The 14,902-nt window shown below is 39.6% G+C and overlaps 2 protein-coding genes across 2 annotated transcripts, besides 9 other annotated features; both read right to left on the bottom strand.

Moving 5' to 3' along the window:
• Nucleotides 1-1,668: 1,668 nt before the first annotated feature.
• PVX_094635 (tubulin beta chain, putative) lies at nucleotides 1,669-3,866 on the bottom strand (the record flags this gene model as incomplete). The annotated part of the gene is made up of 3 exons (XM_001614344.1): nucleotides 1,669-1,957; nucleotides 2,154-3,106; nucleotides 3,771-3,866. 3 exons carry the CDS (start codon nucleotides 3,864-3,866, stop codon nucleotides 1,669-1,671), a joined length of 1,338 nt encoding a protein of 445 aa, XP_001614394.1.
• Nucleotides 1,995-2,017: a microsatellite.
• Nucleotides 2,976-3,016: a microsatellite.
• A 4,000-nt stretch (nucleotides 3,867-7,866) lies between the features above and the next one.
• PVX_094640 (nucleolar protein NOP5, putative) lies at nucleotides 7,867-9,741 on the bottom strand (the record flags this gene model as incomplete). The annotated part of the gene is made up of 1 exon (XM_001614345.1): nucleotides 7,867-9,741. Exon 1 carries the CDS (start codon nucleotides 9,304-9,306, stop codon nucleotides 7,867-7,869), a length of 1,440 nt encoding a protein of 479 aa, XP_001614395.1. The 5' UTR covers nucleotides 9,307-9,741.
• Nucleotides 7,938-7,987: a microsatellite.
• Nucleotides 9,742-11,119: 1,378 nt separating the features above from the next.
• Nucleotides 11,120-11,139: a microsatellite.
• Nucleotides 11,140-12,115: 976 nt separating this feature from the next.
• Nucleotides 12,116-12,151: a microsatellite.
• Nucleotides 12,152-12,192: 41 nt separating this feature from the next.
• Nucleotides 12,193-12,252: a microsatellite.
• Nucleotides 12,253-12,486: 234 nt separating this feature from the next.
• Nucleotides 12,487-12,545: a microsatellite.
• A 36-nt stretch (nucleotides 12,546-12,581) lies between these two features.
• Nucleotides 12,582-12,606: a microsatellite.
• Nucleotides 12,607-12,803: 197 nt separating this feature from the next.
• Nucleotides 12,804-12,827: a microsatellite.
• Nucleotides 12,828-14,902: the final 2,075 nt, after the last annotated feature.

Raw genomic sequence — 14,902 nt, forward strand, 5'->3', positions numbered from 1 at the left:
GTTCCGAATTTTTTCTGCTTTTTTTTTTTTTTTTTCGTTCTTTTTTATGTAACATAACGTAAAACCGAAGCAACAGCGAATGTATACTTTTTAAAGATATTTATTGTAAAAATGGGATTTACAAAATGGTCTCTTTTTGTTTCCATTTTTGCGTTCCATGTGATTGTGGTCACCGATGGTGTGTCACACGGCAGACATGAAAATGGATGTTTCCTTTTCTGGGCAAACGTGAGGCCTACGGCACAGAAATGAAGCATAAAGGATGCTTATACTCCCCACGGTGTGTGTGTGTGTGTGCGTATGGACGCGATATGTTCCTTTTAAAGCAACTGGAGAGTGCATATGAAAGGCAATGCTATCACAGTAGCAGTTCAGATTGTTCAAATGGAGTAGTTGCTACTAATTATGGCAATGCTCCAATTTGGTGTTCCCATTTTACCATTCGAGGAAGTAACGCCTTTAATTTTTTCCTTCAGTTGTGGGAATTTTTTGGCTATATTTTTTCTTTTTTTTTTTTGCAACTGTTAAGGGGTATGCACATGGGAAGCGAATATGCAGGGAGTAGGGGGTACATCTTGCAACAGCACAAAGGACAGCGTGTCTGGTTGGGTGACCTCCACGATATGTTCGCGTCCATCACTTGGGGAGTGAGCATACGTACATGCACCTGTCTGTGGTGCGTAAGTGGCCTTCCCTTTTCACGTGGTTTGATCGAACAGTTGCACACACGGAAGGTGTCCTACGCCCTTCCTCCTCCAACAACAGCGATATGGCCGCAACTGGCAGTTCGTAAAAACGTTGAACGTGCAGGAAAATATGGCAAATTGTTATATAGTTGTTTTAATTTTAATTTTTTTTTTTTTTTTCAGTTTTTTTGTTTTTTTTTCATGTACAAAAAAGATGCTGCCACGGGTGAGGAAATTATTATTTTATTTTTTTTTTTTTTTGTATATTTATTTTTTTAGCTTTTTTTTTTTTTTTTTTTTTGCACACTTTTAATATACTTTTGCCATTGCGCCAAAACATAAAAATCTAAATAAGTGTATACACCTTTATAGGAGAAAACGAGTTAATTATAAATGGTAAATGTATTTCTATGATACTGTTGGGGGGGGAATTTTAATTACACATACATTTGCATATGCGTACACGTGGCACATGTAGGCATATGTGATTCGTATGGATGTATATGTACATGGGCCTACGCGCAGGTATACGTCGTATATATAAATATGTATAAATATGCATACATATAAATATATGTGTACATATATACATATTTACACTCTTGCATGTGCGTGCACATGTCGTATACATTTCCTTTTTTTTTTTTTTTTTTTTGAGGTACACGTATATGCGTTGCGTACACTGTGTGTTGTATATATATATAAACCTTTCGCGTGGAAAAAAAAAAAAAAGCGTCGAAATGAATGCAATAAACCCGAGCTGTCCCCTTTCGCACGTCTAGCAGAACTCTAAATAATCCATGGTGTAGAATATGCTAATTCAAATTGTAATAACCCTGACATAATTTCCGCAAAAAAAAAAAAAAAAAAAAAAAAGGCAAGGTGCGGGGCGGGGATAAAATTGTTCAATCTCGTAATTTTATATGCCTTTTTTTTTTTTTTAAACTAGCTTTACCAAGGAATACGTGTGGGATACATTTACCTAAGCTTCGACGTCTCCTTCTTCCTCCTCAAATTCTCCTTCCTCTTCAGCTGTTGCATCTTGGTATTGCTGATACTCGGAAACCAAATCGTTCATGTTGGACTCTGCCTCTGTGAATTCCATTTCGTCCATGCCCTCTCCTGTGTACCAGTGCAAAAATGCCTTTCTTCTGAACATAGCCGTAAACTGATCTGACACTCTCTTGAACATTTCCTGGATGGCCGTGGAGTTTCCTACGAAGGTGACTGCCATTTTCAATCCCTTGGGTGGAATGTCACAAACGCTGGACCTGTGGAGGGGGAAGCGGAATGGGGACGTCGTTAAGCGAGAGTTACGTCGCGGTGCAGGTAGGAAAAAGATACTTTTCCCCGGGGGGTGTTCTCCCTGCGAAAGAGTTGCGTGGAAAGCCATCTCGCTTCGCCGCAAACACTTCGCCGCAAACACTTCGCCGCAATCGCTTCCTCCCTGTTGGGCACAAAACCTACTTGGTGTTGTGGGGAATCCATTCGACGAAGTAGGAGGAGTTCTTGTTCTGCACGCTGAGCATCTGCTCGTCCACCTCCTTAGTCGACATTCGTCCTCTAAACATGGCGCAGGCGGTTAGGTATCTTCCGTGTCTCGGGTCACTTGCACACATCATATTCTTGGCATCGAACATCTGCTGAGTTAGCTCTGGTACGGTAAGAGCCCTGTACTGCTGACTGCCTCTGCTTGTTAGTGGTGCAAAACCAATCATAAAAAAGTGGAGTCTTGGGAAGGGAATTAAATTGACAGCTAATTTTCTCAAATCAGAATTTAACTGACCAGGAAATCTTAACGAACATGTAACTCCTGACATGGCAGCAGAAACCAAGTGATTTAAATCACCATAAGTTGGAGTAGTAAGTTTCAATGTTCTAAAACAAATATCATACAAGGCCTCATTATCTATAACTTGTACCTCATCAGCATTTTCAACCAATTGATGGACAGACAGAGTAGCATTGTATGGCTCAACAACTGTGTCTGATACTTTTGGGGAGGGGAATACTGAAAAGGTTTCCATAATACGGTCTGGGTATTCTTCCCTAATTTTACTAATCAGCAAGGTTCCCATACCACTACCTGTACCTCCACCTAAAGAATGCGTAATTTGAAATCCTTGCAAACAATCACATCCTTCTGCTTCCTTTCGAACTACGTCTAAAACTGCATCTATTAATTCCGCACCTTCTGTGTAATGTCCCTTGGCCCAATTGTTTCCAGCTCCTGTCTGTCCGAATACAAAATTATCAGGTCTGAATAACTGGCCGAAAGGTCCTGCTCGTACACTGTCCATAGTTCCTGGTTCCAGGTCCATTAAAATGGCTCTGGGCACGTACCTGCCACCGGTTGCTTCATTGTAAAACACATCAACTCTTTCTAACTGTAGGTCACTGTCTCCTCTGTAGGTACCACTCTGCGGGTGAACACGAAGGGGTGAGCGTGTGAAAATTATTTCTACGTCTTCCATGAAGAAGCCAATTCGACGAACTACGTACATGCATGCATGTCATTTGTTCAATTGCATGCAAAATTTGTACGCTCATAGGTGCAACGGTGCGGAAGATCGATACGCATCCGTTGTGTGCTCATTTGTGCAAGATAAACAGGAATTATAAGCTCCATTTTTTATTCTTTCCCTTGCGTAATTAACAACTTAAGGTGCAACATTTCGGAGGCATGTCTCGCGGTGCAAAGATGGACACGCATGGAGTACACTACGTATGAACGCGGTTTGAGCGGATACACCCTGTGCACGGGTGTAGGGCAAGTCTCACTGCGTGCATGGTCCTCAGTTCGCATGATATCACACGCGCGCATGATACGAATAAACATGGGTAGGAACACGAATGGAGCAGCTCACAGGAGGGATATCGAAGTGACCTCTTCACATGGTCACACCCCCATGTGGTGGTACACCTGTGTGTGTGTACTACCGGGGGATACACACATGCAAATGAGTATGCAAACAAATGGTCGCGCACTGGTGCAGGCGCTGGTACACATACATGCAGGGATACACCTGTGCGTATCCCCCCCCACGAACGGGTATGCCCCTGTGTGTGAGACTAACTACTTACTGGATCTATGCCGTGCTCGTCGGATATGACTTCCCAAAATTTTGCACCTATCTGGTTACCACACTGGCCGGCTTGGATGTGAACGATTTCTCTCATTTTTGTGTGCGAAGTTAACAGAAAAGGGGATCTTCTGTGGTATGCAAATGTACGTGCGTATGTATATACACGTTTGTGTAAGCGTAATTATACACGTGTACTGTGAGCCGTACTGTATATTCACTTGGCGAAAAGGGAAATGAACACTGAGGTGATTACGAAATGTCAGATGAAATTATGACACTGGTAAAACGTTAAAAAAAAAAAAACACAGGGGGGGGAGAAGGAAAAAAAAAAAAATGAATTAAATGATGAGAAATAAATAAGGGAATGAAAATAAAATGAATGTGAGAAATAAATAAAGGGAATGAATAAACTTCTCGTAAAATAAATGTGGAGAAAGAAGGAAAAAAAAAAAAAATAAATAAAATAAATGCAAGCTAAAAGAAAACTGGAATGAAATGCTTAATTAATACATGTATATTTCTTTCCTTTTATTTTTTTTTTTTAAGTGTGTAAAAGTATGTAATAAAAAAAAAAAAAAAAAATGGTAAGCTTTTTGGGAGGCAGCTTTGCCGTGCGATGGCGGGTCAAGCGCGCGCGGGCGATAGCAGTTGGCCAAAAAAGGGCTATATATATAAGTACGTGCATGGGCGTAAAATGTACAGCCGCATACGTAAGTATAAGCGTATATAAACAGGCATAAAAATGTTTATATATGTATAAATATGCATAAACATGTATATATGCGTATAACTATTTACCATTGCGTATGTATATATTCCTAACACACGCCATGTGCGCAGCATGCCTACACGCCCACGAACTTTCTTCGCTGCACAAGCTGCGCCAGTGGGGACACGAAGCGTTAGCTTAAGCCAAAGCGAAAGCGAATGTAGGGGGGAGTGCGAATGGCCTCTCTGCAAACACGGGGAGGGATGTGCTGCTTATTTCTTTCAGCGCTGCGTATGTATGTGTTTGCACATGGGTAATTGTGTACGTATATATAAAAGCCTTTGCGTGTTTTTATATATATTTATATATTTTTATGCCATACATGTTTATATATTTTTATACATATGCATATGTATGCATTTTTACACATTTATATATTTATACATGTTTATATATTTTTATACATATTTATACATATTCGTATATTTTTATACACATTTATATATATATAATTATATATTTTTTTTTTGAGCCCCTTCGCGTGTGTACGCGCAATGCACAATTATCCCTTTTTTATCACGTGGAGGCTGAAAAAAAAAAAAAAAATGGGCAGTGTTTTAACTTTGCTAGGAATTTACTTGGCACGATTGTGCAAATTGTAGTGTGTCCGTCGATATGGCAGTATATGTGTGTATGTCATTGGTGTGCCAAGTTTTTTTCCTTCATTGGGCAAGAAAGCGCACGGCACAGTCCACTGGAATTTGCCTTAGTGCGTCGAAGCTTGGTGTGCACAAGTGAAAATGCCTTTATGCACTTATGGGTATATACACTAATGTGTTATACACTAATGCATTATACACTTATGCATATTTATGCACAGCTTGGTTGCCTCTTTTTTTCGCGTCCACTCGTTTATTGCTGGCCGGGGGGACCCAAATAGACAAGCGCCAGTTAACTAACCATCAAGGGAGGTCCCTGTGCACAATATCACACGCAGTATGCTCGCAGCAGGGCACCTGGAAATGACTTTATTTTATTTTTTTATTTCTACAAAAATTTCTATATTTTTACGTTTCTATATTTCTATGTTTCTATATTTTTATGTTTCTATATTTCTATATTTCTGCGTTTCTATATTTCTATGCCGCTTTTCCCATTTGTGCGCTAGCGCATGTGTGAACATGAAGGACTTGCGCGAGCAGAATTAAGTGCCCCCTATTGCCTAACTTTTTTCCAAAGCCTTCGAAAAACGCAGCGTGGTTTGCTTGTTTTTTTTCCCGTTAAAGTGTAGATTTAGAGGGTACATTACATGCCGAAGTGGTGTATTAACAAATGGAAAGCATTGCCCAGTTCGTAGGGAAAATAAGATCCTTGTGTACGTAGAAATTGCAACGTAGGAAATGACTGTTTGGGTTTGCTTTTTTTACTTTTGCCCTTTTCCCGTTTTTTACATAGCTAAGCATAATTGTGGAGACACGCAAAAACCGTCGGGGGTAGCGAAATTGAGCAGCAAGCCTTCTTAAAAAGCTAACCAGTAAAGAGCAATTAACGCGCTAACCATGAGATAGCAATTCGTTAGTCTCTAATTGGACCCTCGTCTTCAGTTGGTTAGTCCCAAGTAAAGCACTCCTCAGCAGCAGTGGCTTTTCGAACCGTCAAAAGAGGCAAAAAAAAAAAAAGGGGGTGGAGCCAGAGATTATAAATGGGATAACCTCTTTATGGTGAAAAAGCAAATGACATTTTTAAAAATTTCTCTACAGTTTCCCCCTCCTCTTTAAGTGTCTACAAAAGGGTCAAAACTCAGCAGTGGTGAGTCACATTTAGGATCGAAAAAAAGAAAACTACCAACGATAAAAAGTGGATGTCACTTTTGCAAGTACGTTAATGCCTGGCAATATCGCCGAAAGTTTTTTCTCCCCTGCTGCTATTTTTGCGCTCGTTCATTCTCCGCAAAAATGTGGCAGAAAGTGGCCACATTGTTTTTCACACATGGTGACACCTTCTTAAAAGGTAATATATGAACGTGCAGGTAAAAAATTTCCGTGGAGGTTTTTCCCCCTTGAAGAGGTCGTTCATCAAATGCGTATGCAAACGTGATCATGTTTTTCTTCCCCATTATTGTGCTGGCAATTTTGGCGGAAAGTGCACATATTTTATTATTTATTTTTTTTTTTTAATCCCTTCTACGGGTTACTGACCTTTCTGTGGGCACTGGCACTTGGTGCTCATGTTTGCCTTGCACTACGAAGGAATGAATGGCTCACCCATTTTCACAAAAAATGCAAGCGAATGCATTTAATTTGCTTTCTCCTATCAATGGTTTATTCGTAAATGCGCATATTCCCATTTTAAAAAGGAAAAGGGAGGTTAGTATGGAAAATTGTGTCTGCATTAATTTTCGCTAAACAGTGAGGCCATAAAAATTGCTTTTCCCCCGTGCCTGCTCAGGCAATGTTCCTTTTTACACGTCTTCCCAAGTGCACTACTTAAGCAGAGTTGAAAGTGCCAAAGAATGGGAAAAAAAAAAAATGCCAAGCAGCGTTGATCGTGCTAGATAGCACTAATCTGTGCACCTTCAAAGAGTATATAAAAACAAATGGACTCATAAGAATGAGAAAGGCCTTTTTTGTTATTTTTGTTTTCCCTTCTCCTTCCGCACATATGCCAAAGCGGTGAAGTAGACTTATTTTCTTTCCCCCGCATGATTGGCCAGCGCGCGTATATGCAATATGCACAATTTTAGGCAAATTTTTCAAAAAGGGGGGGAATAGTTTGTCTAACTAGTAGCTGTAAAAATTGTTGCGGTTGTAAAAACTACAGGGGGAGCATCGCGCTACACTGAGTGGTAGAGACGGAATGAAACGCATTAGACACAAATTACATCGTGTTGTGAAAAAGTAAGGATAATAAAATAGGAGGAAAAAAACAAAGGCAAAGGTAAAGTAAAGGCAAGGGGGGGTTAACTTATAAGGGTGTAAAAACGTATAACTGAGTCAGCTGAAGTACACGTTTTACGTGGGTAACAATACGAAACATTAAAGAGGGGCTAAAAAAAATACATATTTGGATTCACTTTGCCGTTGTGGCGGTGTGAGCTTCTTCTACTTTTTCTTATTCTACTTTTTATTTCCCCCCTGTGTGGGGTTCTAAAATCGGGGGGCATTTCCCTTTTGGGGGACATATCCCTTTTGGGGGGTGTATTAAAAATGTTTCCTCTCAGCGGTAACGCCGCGGGGCTTCCAATTGGCTCCCGAATGGTAGGACGAAAGGCTGCACCGCGCACCGTGGTGGGGTAAAAAAGATTGCCCACGCGGGGGTACAAAAGCCAATCATTCGGCTTCATTAACCGCTTGACTTGGCAGCGGAATCACCTCTGCGCATGGCGTCACTTCCTCTTCTGCTTCTTGATAAACTTCTTGTTGTTCCAGTCCGCCTCTCGCTTATTAAACCGGAAGTCCTTCTTCTTGTTGAACGCGTTGTTATTGTTACTGCTACTGTTATTGTTGTTCCTATTTTGGTCAACATTCGACTGGTTGGGGTTGTACTTGCTGTGCTGCGCCTGCATTTGCAGCTGCGAGTTGGAATTCTTTAAATTGCTCATCTTCTTCTGCATGCTGTTTGTTATATATTCTAGTCTCTTCTCCAGGAGCGTTTTGCACGTTATGGCAATGGACGGCTCTGTGAAGTTTCCCAAAGCGTCCACTCTTGTGCACAAGGACAATTTCGCGGCTAAAGATCTGCTAATTTTTCCCTTCAGTTTGGGTGTAGTTTGGCCTACTACAGTGGCGTGGTAAATTAGCCCATATTTGGGCGTTTTCGATTTCGTTTTTAGGGCCCTAAAAAGAGCTTTTTCAGAACCCAAAATTTGCAAAGTCGAACTTGGGTATTTTGCCAAAGACATGAGGGAACCCGCCTTTGCAATTAACTTGGCCCCGATTAAATCACCAACAAGGTAGGTCAAATTTGGTGCAATAGAGCTCATTCTGTATTTCAAGTAAATGGCTAGCGATTCTCTATACTCTGTTAGCTCCAATAAACGATCAGCTAACTCGTTAATGCAGTTTAAATCATCGTCTTCAATCTCCGTCCCCATGGATATTTCGGCCAACTGTTTTATTTCCCTTTGAATTTCTTCTGTTGTCTCTTCTAGCAAGTTGACATTCTTTGCATTGCTCCGGAACCCAATCCGCTTAACACATTTCGCATATATTTTATTGTCCGTGATTACTTTCCCCAGTTCTGGAAAGTGCCATCCATACCACTCCTTCAGTCGCATAGAAAACACGTTTATTTCTTTATCCAAATCTTCCAGCAAGCCAACTGCTTGTATAATCATTACGTCAACTTTGTCAGCGCTAAACTTTAATTTGAATCGATTTAGCGAATGAGATAAACTCAATTTTAACAATTTCGCATCTTCTTCCTTTACACCTACTAGCAATCCATACAGATGCGTTCGAATTCCTCTAATTATTTCCTGTGTCGAATTGGTATACGTTACATTTATATTGTATTTTTTTTTTATCAATCCACCTAACGTTTTATCACATAAAGCTAGCGTTTCATTTAGCTTTGGCTTCACTATATTTTTCTTTAAAAACTTCTTCAGCCCTTTTCCCAACTTGGATTCCATCAACTTGTTCGTTTCGTCAAAGGCCTTTTGGAACTTTTTAAATTTACTGAAACTGTAAAGGGATACATTTTTCCTCGCTTCCTCTGCGTTTCGAAAGCATTTTTCAATATCCTTCACATCTGATTCGATTAACTTGCTGTTCTCGACTTTGAACAGGCCGTACCCTGCTGCCGTTTCTATCAGGATCAACATTTTCCTTCTGTTCCTCCTTCAAAATGTGCGCAGTGGGTCACTTGACTTTGATCAACGGATGGTGTCAAGCTCTTCAAATTTGCTGGCTATCGTTTTTCACTTACGACTTAGCGGTTAGTCACCTTTTCTTGGTCGCCCTTCACCAATCCCGCTTTGACACTTTTTCTTCACTCCTTACCGATGATCCGTCAAAATTCTCCAACGCTCAACAGCAATTTGCCACTAAAAAAGCTGTTTTTTCCTTAAAAAAGGTTCTCTGGGGGGCATGTTCTGCAATTCGGCAACTGAACTATCACGGGCTACTGCTCCTCCTCTGCTGCCAATTTGCGAAGTCGTTTTGATTGAACTTCCCAACGCTTTGTTCTTTAAACTTTTAAAACTCAATTTTTTAATTTCTCATATTTTACGAAATATAGCAACCGTTATTATTAACGCGTAAAAAAAAAAAAAAAAAAAAAAGCCAATTTTATGCCATACGCTTCAGCAAAAATGAAGAAATAAAAAGTGCTGCAATTTTTTTTTTTGTTCCCGCTTCTGCAAAAGCGCTGTAACCTCCTGCTGGCCTACCTCTTTCTCCCTCTCAAATGCTTAACTTATGACTGTAAAATGATTTGTATGCCTCTTTACAATTCTTCCTTTTGCGGCGAATTTGTACAATTTCGTTGTGTAGCTTGAAGAATATTTTTTTGAAAAGCATTTTTGCGAAATTTATTCGAGTGATGAAAGCGCGTTTTTTCCCCACAACGGATTGTTTTTCCTTTTTTTTTTTTTTGTAACATTTTAAAATTGGCACCTGTGATGTTGTGATTTTTTCTGCACTTGGCGGGGGCCGCAAAATTGTATGCCAAAAAAAGCATGCATGAATGGATGTGTTTTTTTTTTTTTTTTTTTGTTCAGTTTATGTAGCAAGCATATATTACCCTTTTTGCTTATTTTCTTTTACTATATGGAGAATTTTTTTAGTGGCCTTTTTTTTACGCATAATGAGTTCTTTGTATTTTTTAAAATGCCGCAAAATGAATGATCATGCCGTGGGGGAAGAATTTTGCTAGGAAAAAAAATTATGCAAATAGCAACACGTACGTGAAGTGCTTCCCAACAAATGAATGAATTTGGTTTCCTCGCAACGACGAATGCACATGTTGTGACAAGTTGGGAAATCCCAAATGTATTTTACTATCTCTACGTAAGTAGAGGGAACATTGTGGCACATAACACAACGAAATAGAAAATAAACATGGTCCAATTTGACTCAGTTTATAGCTCCACTGAAGGGGAAATGTATGTGCCACATTTTCTCTGTACATTATTGCAAAATGGACTGAATTTTTTCCACTGCGCGTAAAAATGAAGTGGCGCAGAATTAAGCACATATGGCGTGGTTCCCTTTAAACATAAAAAAGAAAATCACCAAATCGAGGCATCTTGTTTGCCAGCGGTGTAATCGTCTTATCACTACTTTAATATTTACCAACGTGTCATATATGCGACATGAATGCCATCCTTTTTCCCTCCGTGATTTTCCCACTCGCTTTGCAAAACATGCGTAAATTGTGAAGTGTACGGATTGAAGGGGGAAATTACCTTTTTTGTAAAATAAAAAATAAGTAAATTTACATAAAAAAAATAAAATCATTAAAATGATACAACTGACAGTGTCTCCACAGAGGCAAACGTTCAAGCACGTTAATGCTGTTTGTCCAGGTGAACATGCAGAAGTTACTTCCCCACCAAGGGGGCATGAATAACCAAGAAAGATGATAATAAAAAAAAAAGCATCCTTTTACGGAGCACACGCAAAGCTCTTCATTCTGCCGCAGACCCCCCGAGGCACAAAGGCAAAGCAGTCTTACATTCTCACGTAAACTTTTGCATTATGTGCGCGTGCACAACCGACTGATACATTTATAAGAGCTATTAAAAAATAAAAAAAGTAATTTTTCCCATTTTTTATAAAGTGCCATAAAAAATTTACCATTCTGCTACTCTCCATGCTTGCAATGGTACATCTAACTTGTAAAGATTCCCTTTTAACTTGTGTTCACCAATTGGTCAAAGTTAACTCGACCTAATTGCACACCTTAGATGTACACATTATAAGATTCAGAAAATTCTCTAATGCCTCGGGTGGATTATTTACTGTTAAGCTTTCTTGTGCGTTTCCCGCATTTTCCCGCTTGCCGTTCGTTTTATCATTACCATTGCTATTATTGCTATTGTTTTTTTTTTTAATTTATGGCTAAGGCGGAATCGCCCCTTTTTTACTGCATCATCGCTTGGTTGTAAAGGTTGTGTGTTCCTTTCGAGGAGGTTCCACTTGTAGAAGATTCTACGATCATTTTTTTTTTTTTAAATATGCATAGTCACTTCTATGAAGTGCATTTAATTAATTAAAAAGGCAGATGCAGAAACGTTTCGTCCTCAATACTAAATTAAGTATTGAAAGATGCCGAAGGAGGGGAGCGTGGAGGGGATGGACAGCCCGCGATTTAACGTGCCAAAGTTTTGATCGTCAAATTTTAGCGAACCGAAGATTATCACGTGGAAACACCACGACTAAGTTCACAATTCGGATCCTCCTGCTTCTTATCCTCTTGCATGCATCTTAGGAACGCACGAACCATTTGCTGCGACTTCGCTGGTCAACATTCTCAATCAGGTTTATGTGCATGTGTGCGTAAACCTTCACTTCTTTACGCGTGCGAATTGAAGCGCCCATATATTTTTAATTCCCCCCCAGGGATGCACCCTTGACCCGAAGGAAAGCGGCAGCCACCCCTTTATGCAAGTGAGCAAAAGCTTCCCAATAAAACTAGCAGCGTGACACCGTCCCTATTAAAAAAAAACTTCCACCATACCTAAATTTAACAAAAATGAAAGTCAAAAAATGTACTTGCCGAGGAAAAACAGAAAAATGCCATTTGTATGCAAAGAGGCTGAACTTGCACCCCAGTTAACTTAGAACTGACTAATGAATTTAATCTACCATTAAAGCATTTTTGCAGAAAGTAAAAAAAAAAAGTACCTCGGATTCTTTCACTTCTGCATGTACCAAAGAAACAGCTATTTTACTCTGTTAGATACGCTATGGGAAATGCATTAAAACAATTAGCAATCAAATGCAAAATGGCGTGGGAAGATGAACTTAAATGCTTAACCGAATGCAATCATGCCCTTACTAGCGAGTGCATGTTCATGTCTCATTTTTCATCACATGAACTTTGATTCCTATATGAATAAAAATTGTCCCATATGATACCGTTGCTTTTATAAATTTGATAAACAAATTTGACTTATGGTATAAATTTCTGGAGATGAGACAAATGGGTCTTCATTTTGACGAACAACGCCAGGAATTACAAACCCGCACATATGGAACCCCCGCACGATACTGAAGGGGACCTGGTTGGCGTGGACATAGCTGAGGGGAAGTTACCCAAATGAGGACCTTCCAGTGTTACGACAGCTGCGCACATCCCGATCCAAAAAGAGCCCATCAATATCGGAAATTCTAAATCACTGGGGTAGTCACCTCGCAGGGGATGATCAAAGAAGAACCTATCAAATGTGTAACCTGCCAATGTCAAGCCAGCCATGGAGATGCCCATCAGAGATGAGCATGAACCCCTCCTTAGAGTTAAACAAATAAAGCAAGAACCGATCCAGGAGGGGCACCCCAAAGAACAGGTGGAAGAAGACGAGAAAGGAATACACGTATGGGAGGAAGAAACTGGATGTGCAGAGGATTAGCTACATTCGCATGAAACGGAAGGTAATAAAAAAGGAGAAGGCACACAGGGGGATAATGCTGAAAAAAATGGGGTCGAAAATGCCGCGGAAAATGGGGGACGACAATGCTACAGGAAGGGGCAGGACAATGCTGGAGGAATGCGGGACCAAAATTCTGAACGAAAAGTGAGTGCGATAACGCAAATGCGCTTCAGAAAACATTTATGCCACTATCTGATTTCCATAAAAAATAACATTCTTGACGCTTTTGGATGCAAATGGCGTGGCTAATCGTGCGGAAAAACTCTTCATTTCTTCTGAAATTTAACATCACGAGGGGTGCATATAAATATCTCCTCGTTTGCTTGACAACCGTTACAATATAAGTACGTTAGGGTATGTTTTTTTTTTGTTTTTTTTTTTTCCCGCGAGAAGAAAGCTTGTGGGGGTGGTTGATGGGTGCTCCAGTTTTGTGACTAGGCAAAAGCTTCTGAATTTTACATTTCTATGTGTATATAACAAATTCCTTCCGTCAAGCTTCATATGTATTTGATGTGCTATAATTTGAAGGTACTAGAAAATATTCTGCTTCGTGCACAGTATTACGTACGTAGCAGCATCTTCCGCTATAGCCCTTTGGATTCAGTTTATGATAGTTCTGATGGATGTTTTTCCATAAACCGTTGTAATTATATGCCCCCAGAAGAAAATCTTCCCCACGTGCGTGACTGGAATTACCTCCAAAAATGTGCTCAGATTTTGGGAGAAAATATTCTTCTCTGTGCTGGTATGTGCGCGATCCCCTATGTAACATTTTATTTGCGAAACGCGAATCGGTTATGCTTCTTCGATCTGTAATGAGCATCGCATCTTGTGAACGCTAGAAGGTCCCTCTCGAAACTTCAAACGTGTTGATTACACAAACGCGCAGAGTTGTTCCATCAAATGAGAAAGCGTTTGCGAATGAAGAGTGGAAATATTTATGGGGATATCTTCAAAAAGGGAGGGGATGGAGAATTGTACATAATGTGCGCAGAATTGTAACTCTTCAGTTGCGGATGTTCATGTTTGCTATCTTCATACTTATGCAAAAACGATTAATTTTTCCACAATTCTTCAATAAAATTTTAAAAAATTTGAATTCTTATGTAAAACATGTTTCGTTAAAAGTGCAAATTTGCTTACAACGATCAGTATTCACAAAAAAAGGGAAGATACTCACACAGGGTGATGCGAAAATGCTTGCGTGTTCATCCTTACAAAGATTTCGTAAAAAATGTTTGTAAACGTTCATCTGTGTGTACTTACGCAACATAGTGAAACATAAGGGGAATTATTGTATACTGCATCATTTCGCATAAATTCACATCGCGGAAGTAGTGATTTCATCTCACGTTTAATGCGCAAGAATAATTACGAGTAAAGCATAAATTGGAGAATGTAAAAATTAATTCCTATTCATTTTTTGCTGTATGCGAATTTTAAGTACTTCACTTCGTAACATAATATTATGGAAAAAAACAAAAATAAAAGTAATGTGATGCAAGGGAACGAAGTTGGAACACAAGAACAGAGGCGCACAACATTTCGCACATCTTATATTAAATAAAAACCACTTATTTTCCCCTCAATTTTTACATAAAAATTGCTTAAATAACGCTTCATATCTGTGCTGTAATTTGCATCATTTTCCAAAAAAATATATATATATCCGGATATGCCAAATTATACGCGTATAGGCTATTCGTGAAAATTGAGAGCGCACATTTTGAGCATGACTCTTAATGCCCTCTTATTTTTTGTTACTGCTCTCAGCACAGTAAGTTCGACCATCGGTTCTGATATGAAGGTCAAGGTTTCGATTCCC

The sequence above is a fragment of the Plasmodium vivax genome, chromosome 8, assembly GCF_000002415.2.
Source record: "Plasmodium vivax chromosome 8, whole genome shotgun sequence".
Taxonomy (NCBI): Eukaryota; Apicomplexa; class Aconoidasida; order Haemosporida; family Plasmodiidae; genus Plasmodium; species Plasmodium vivax.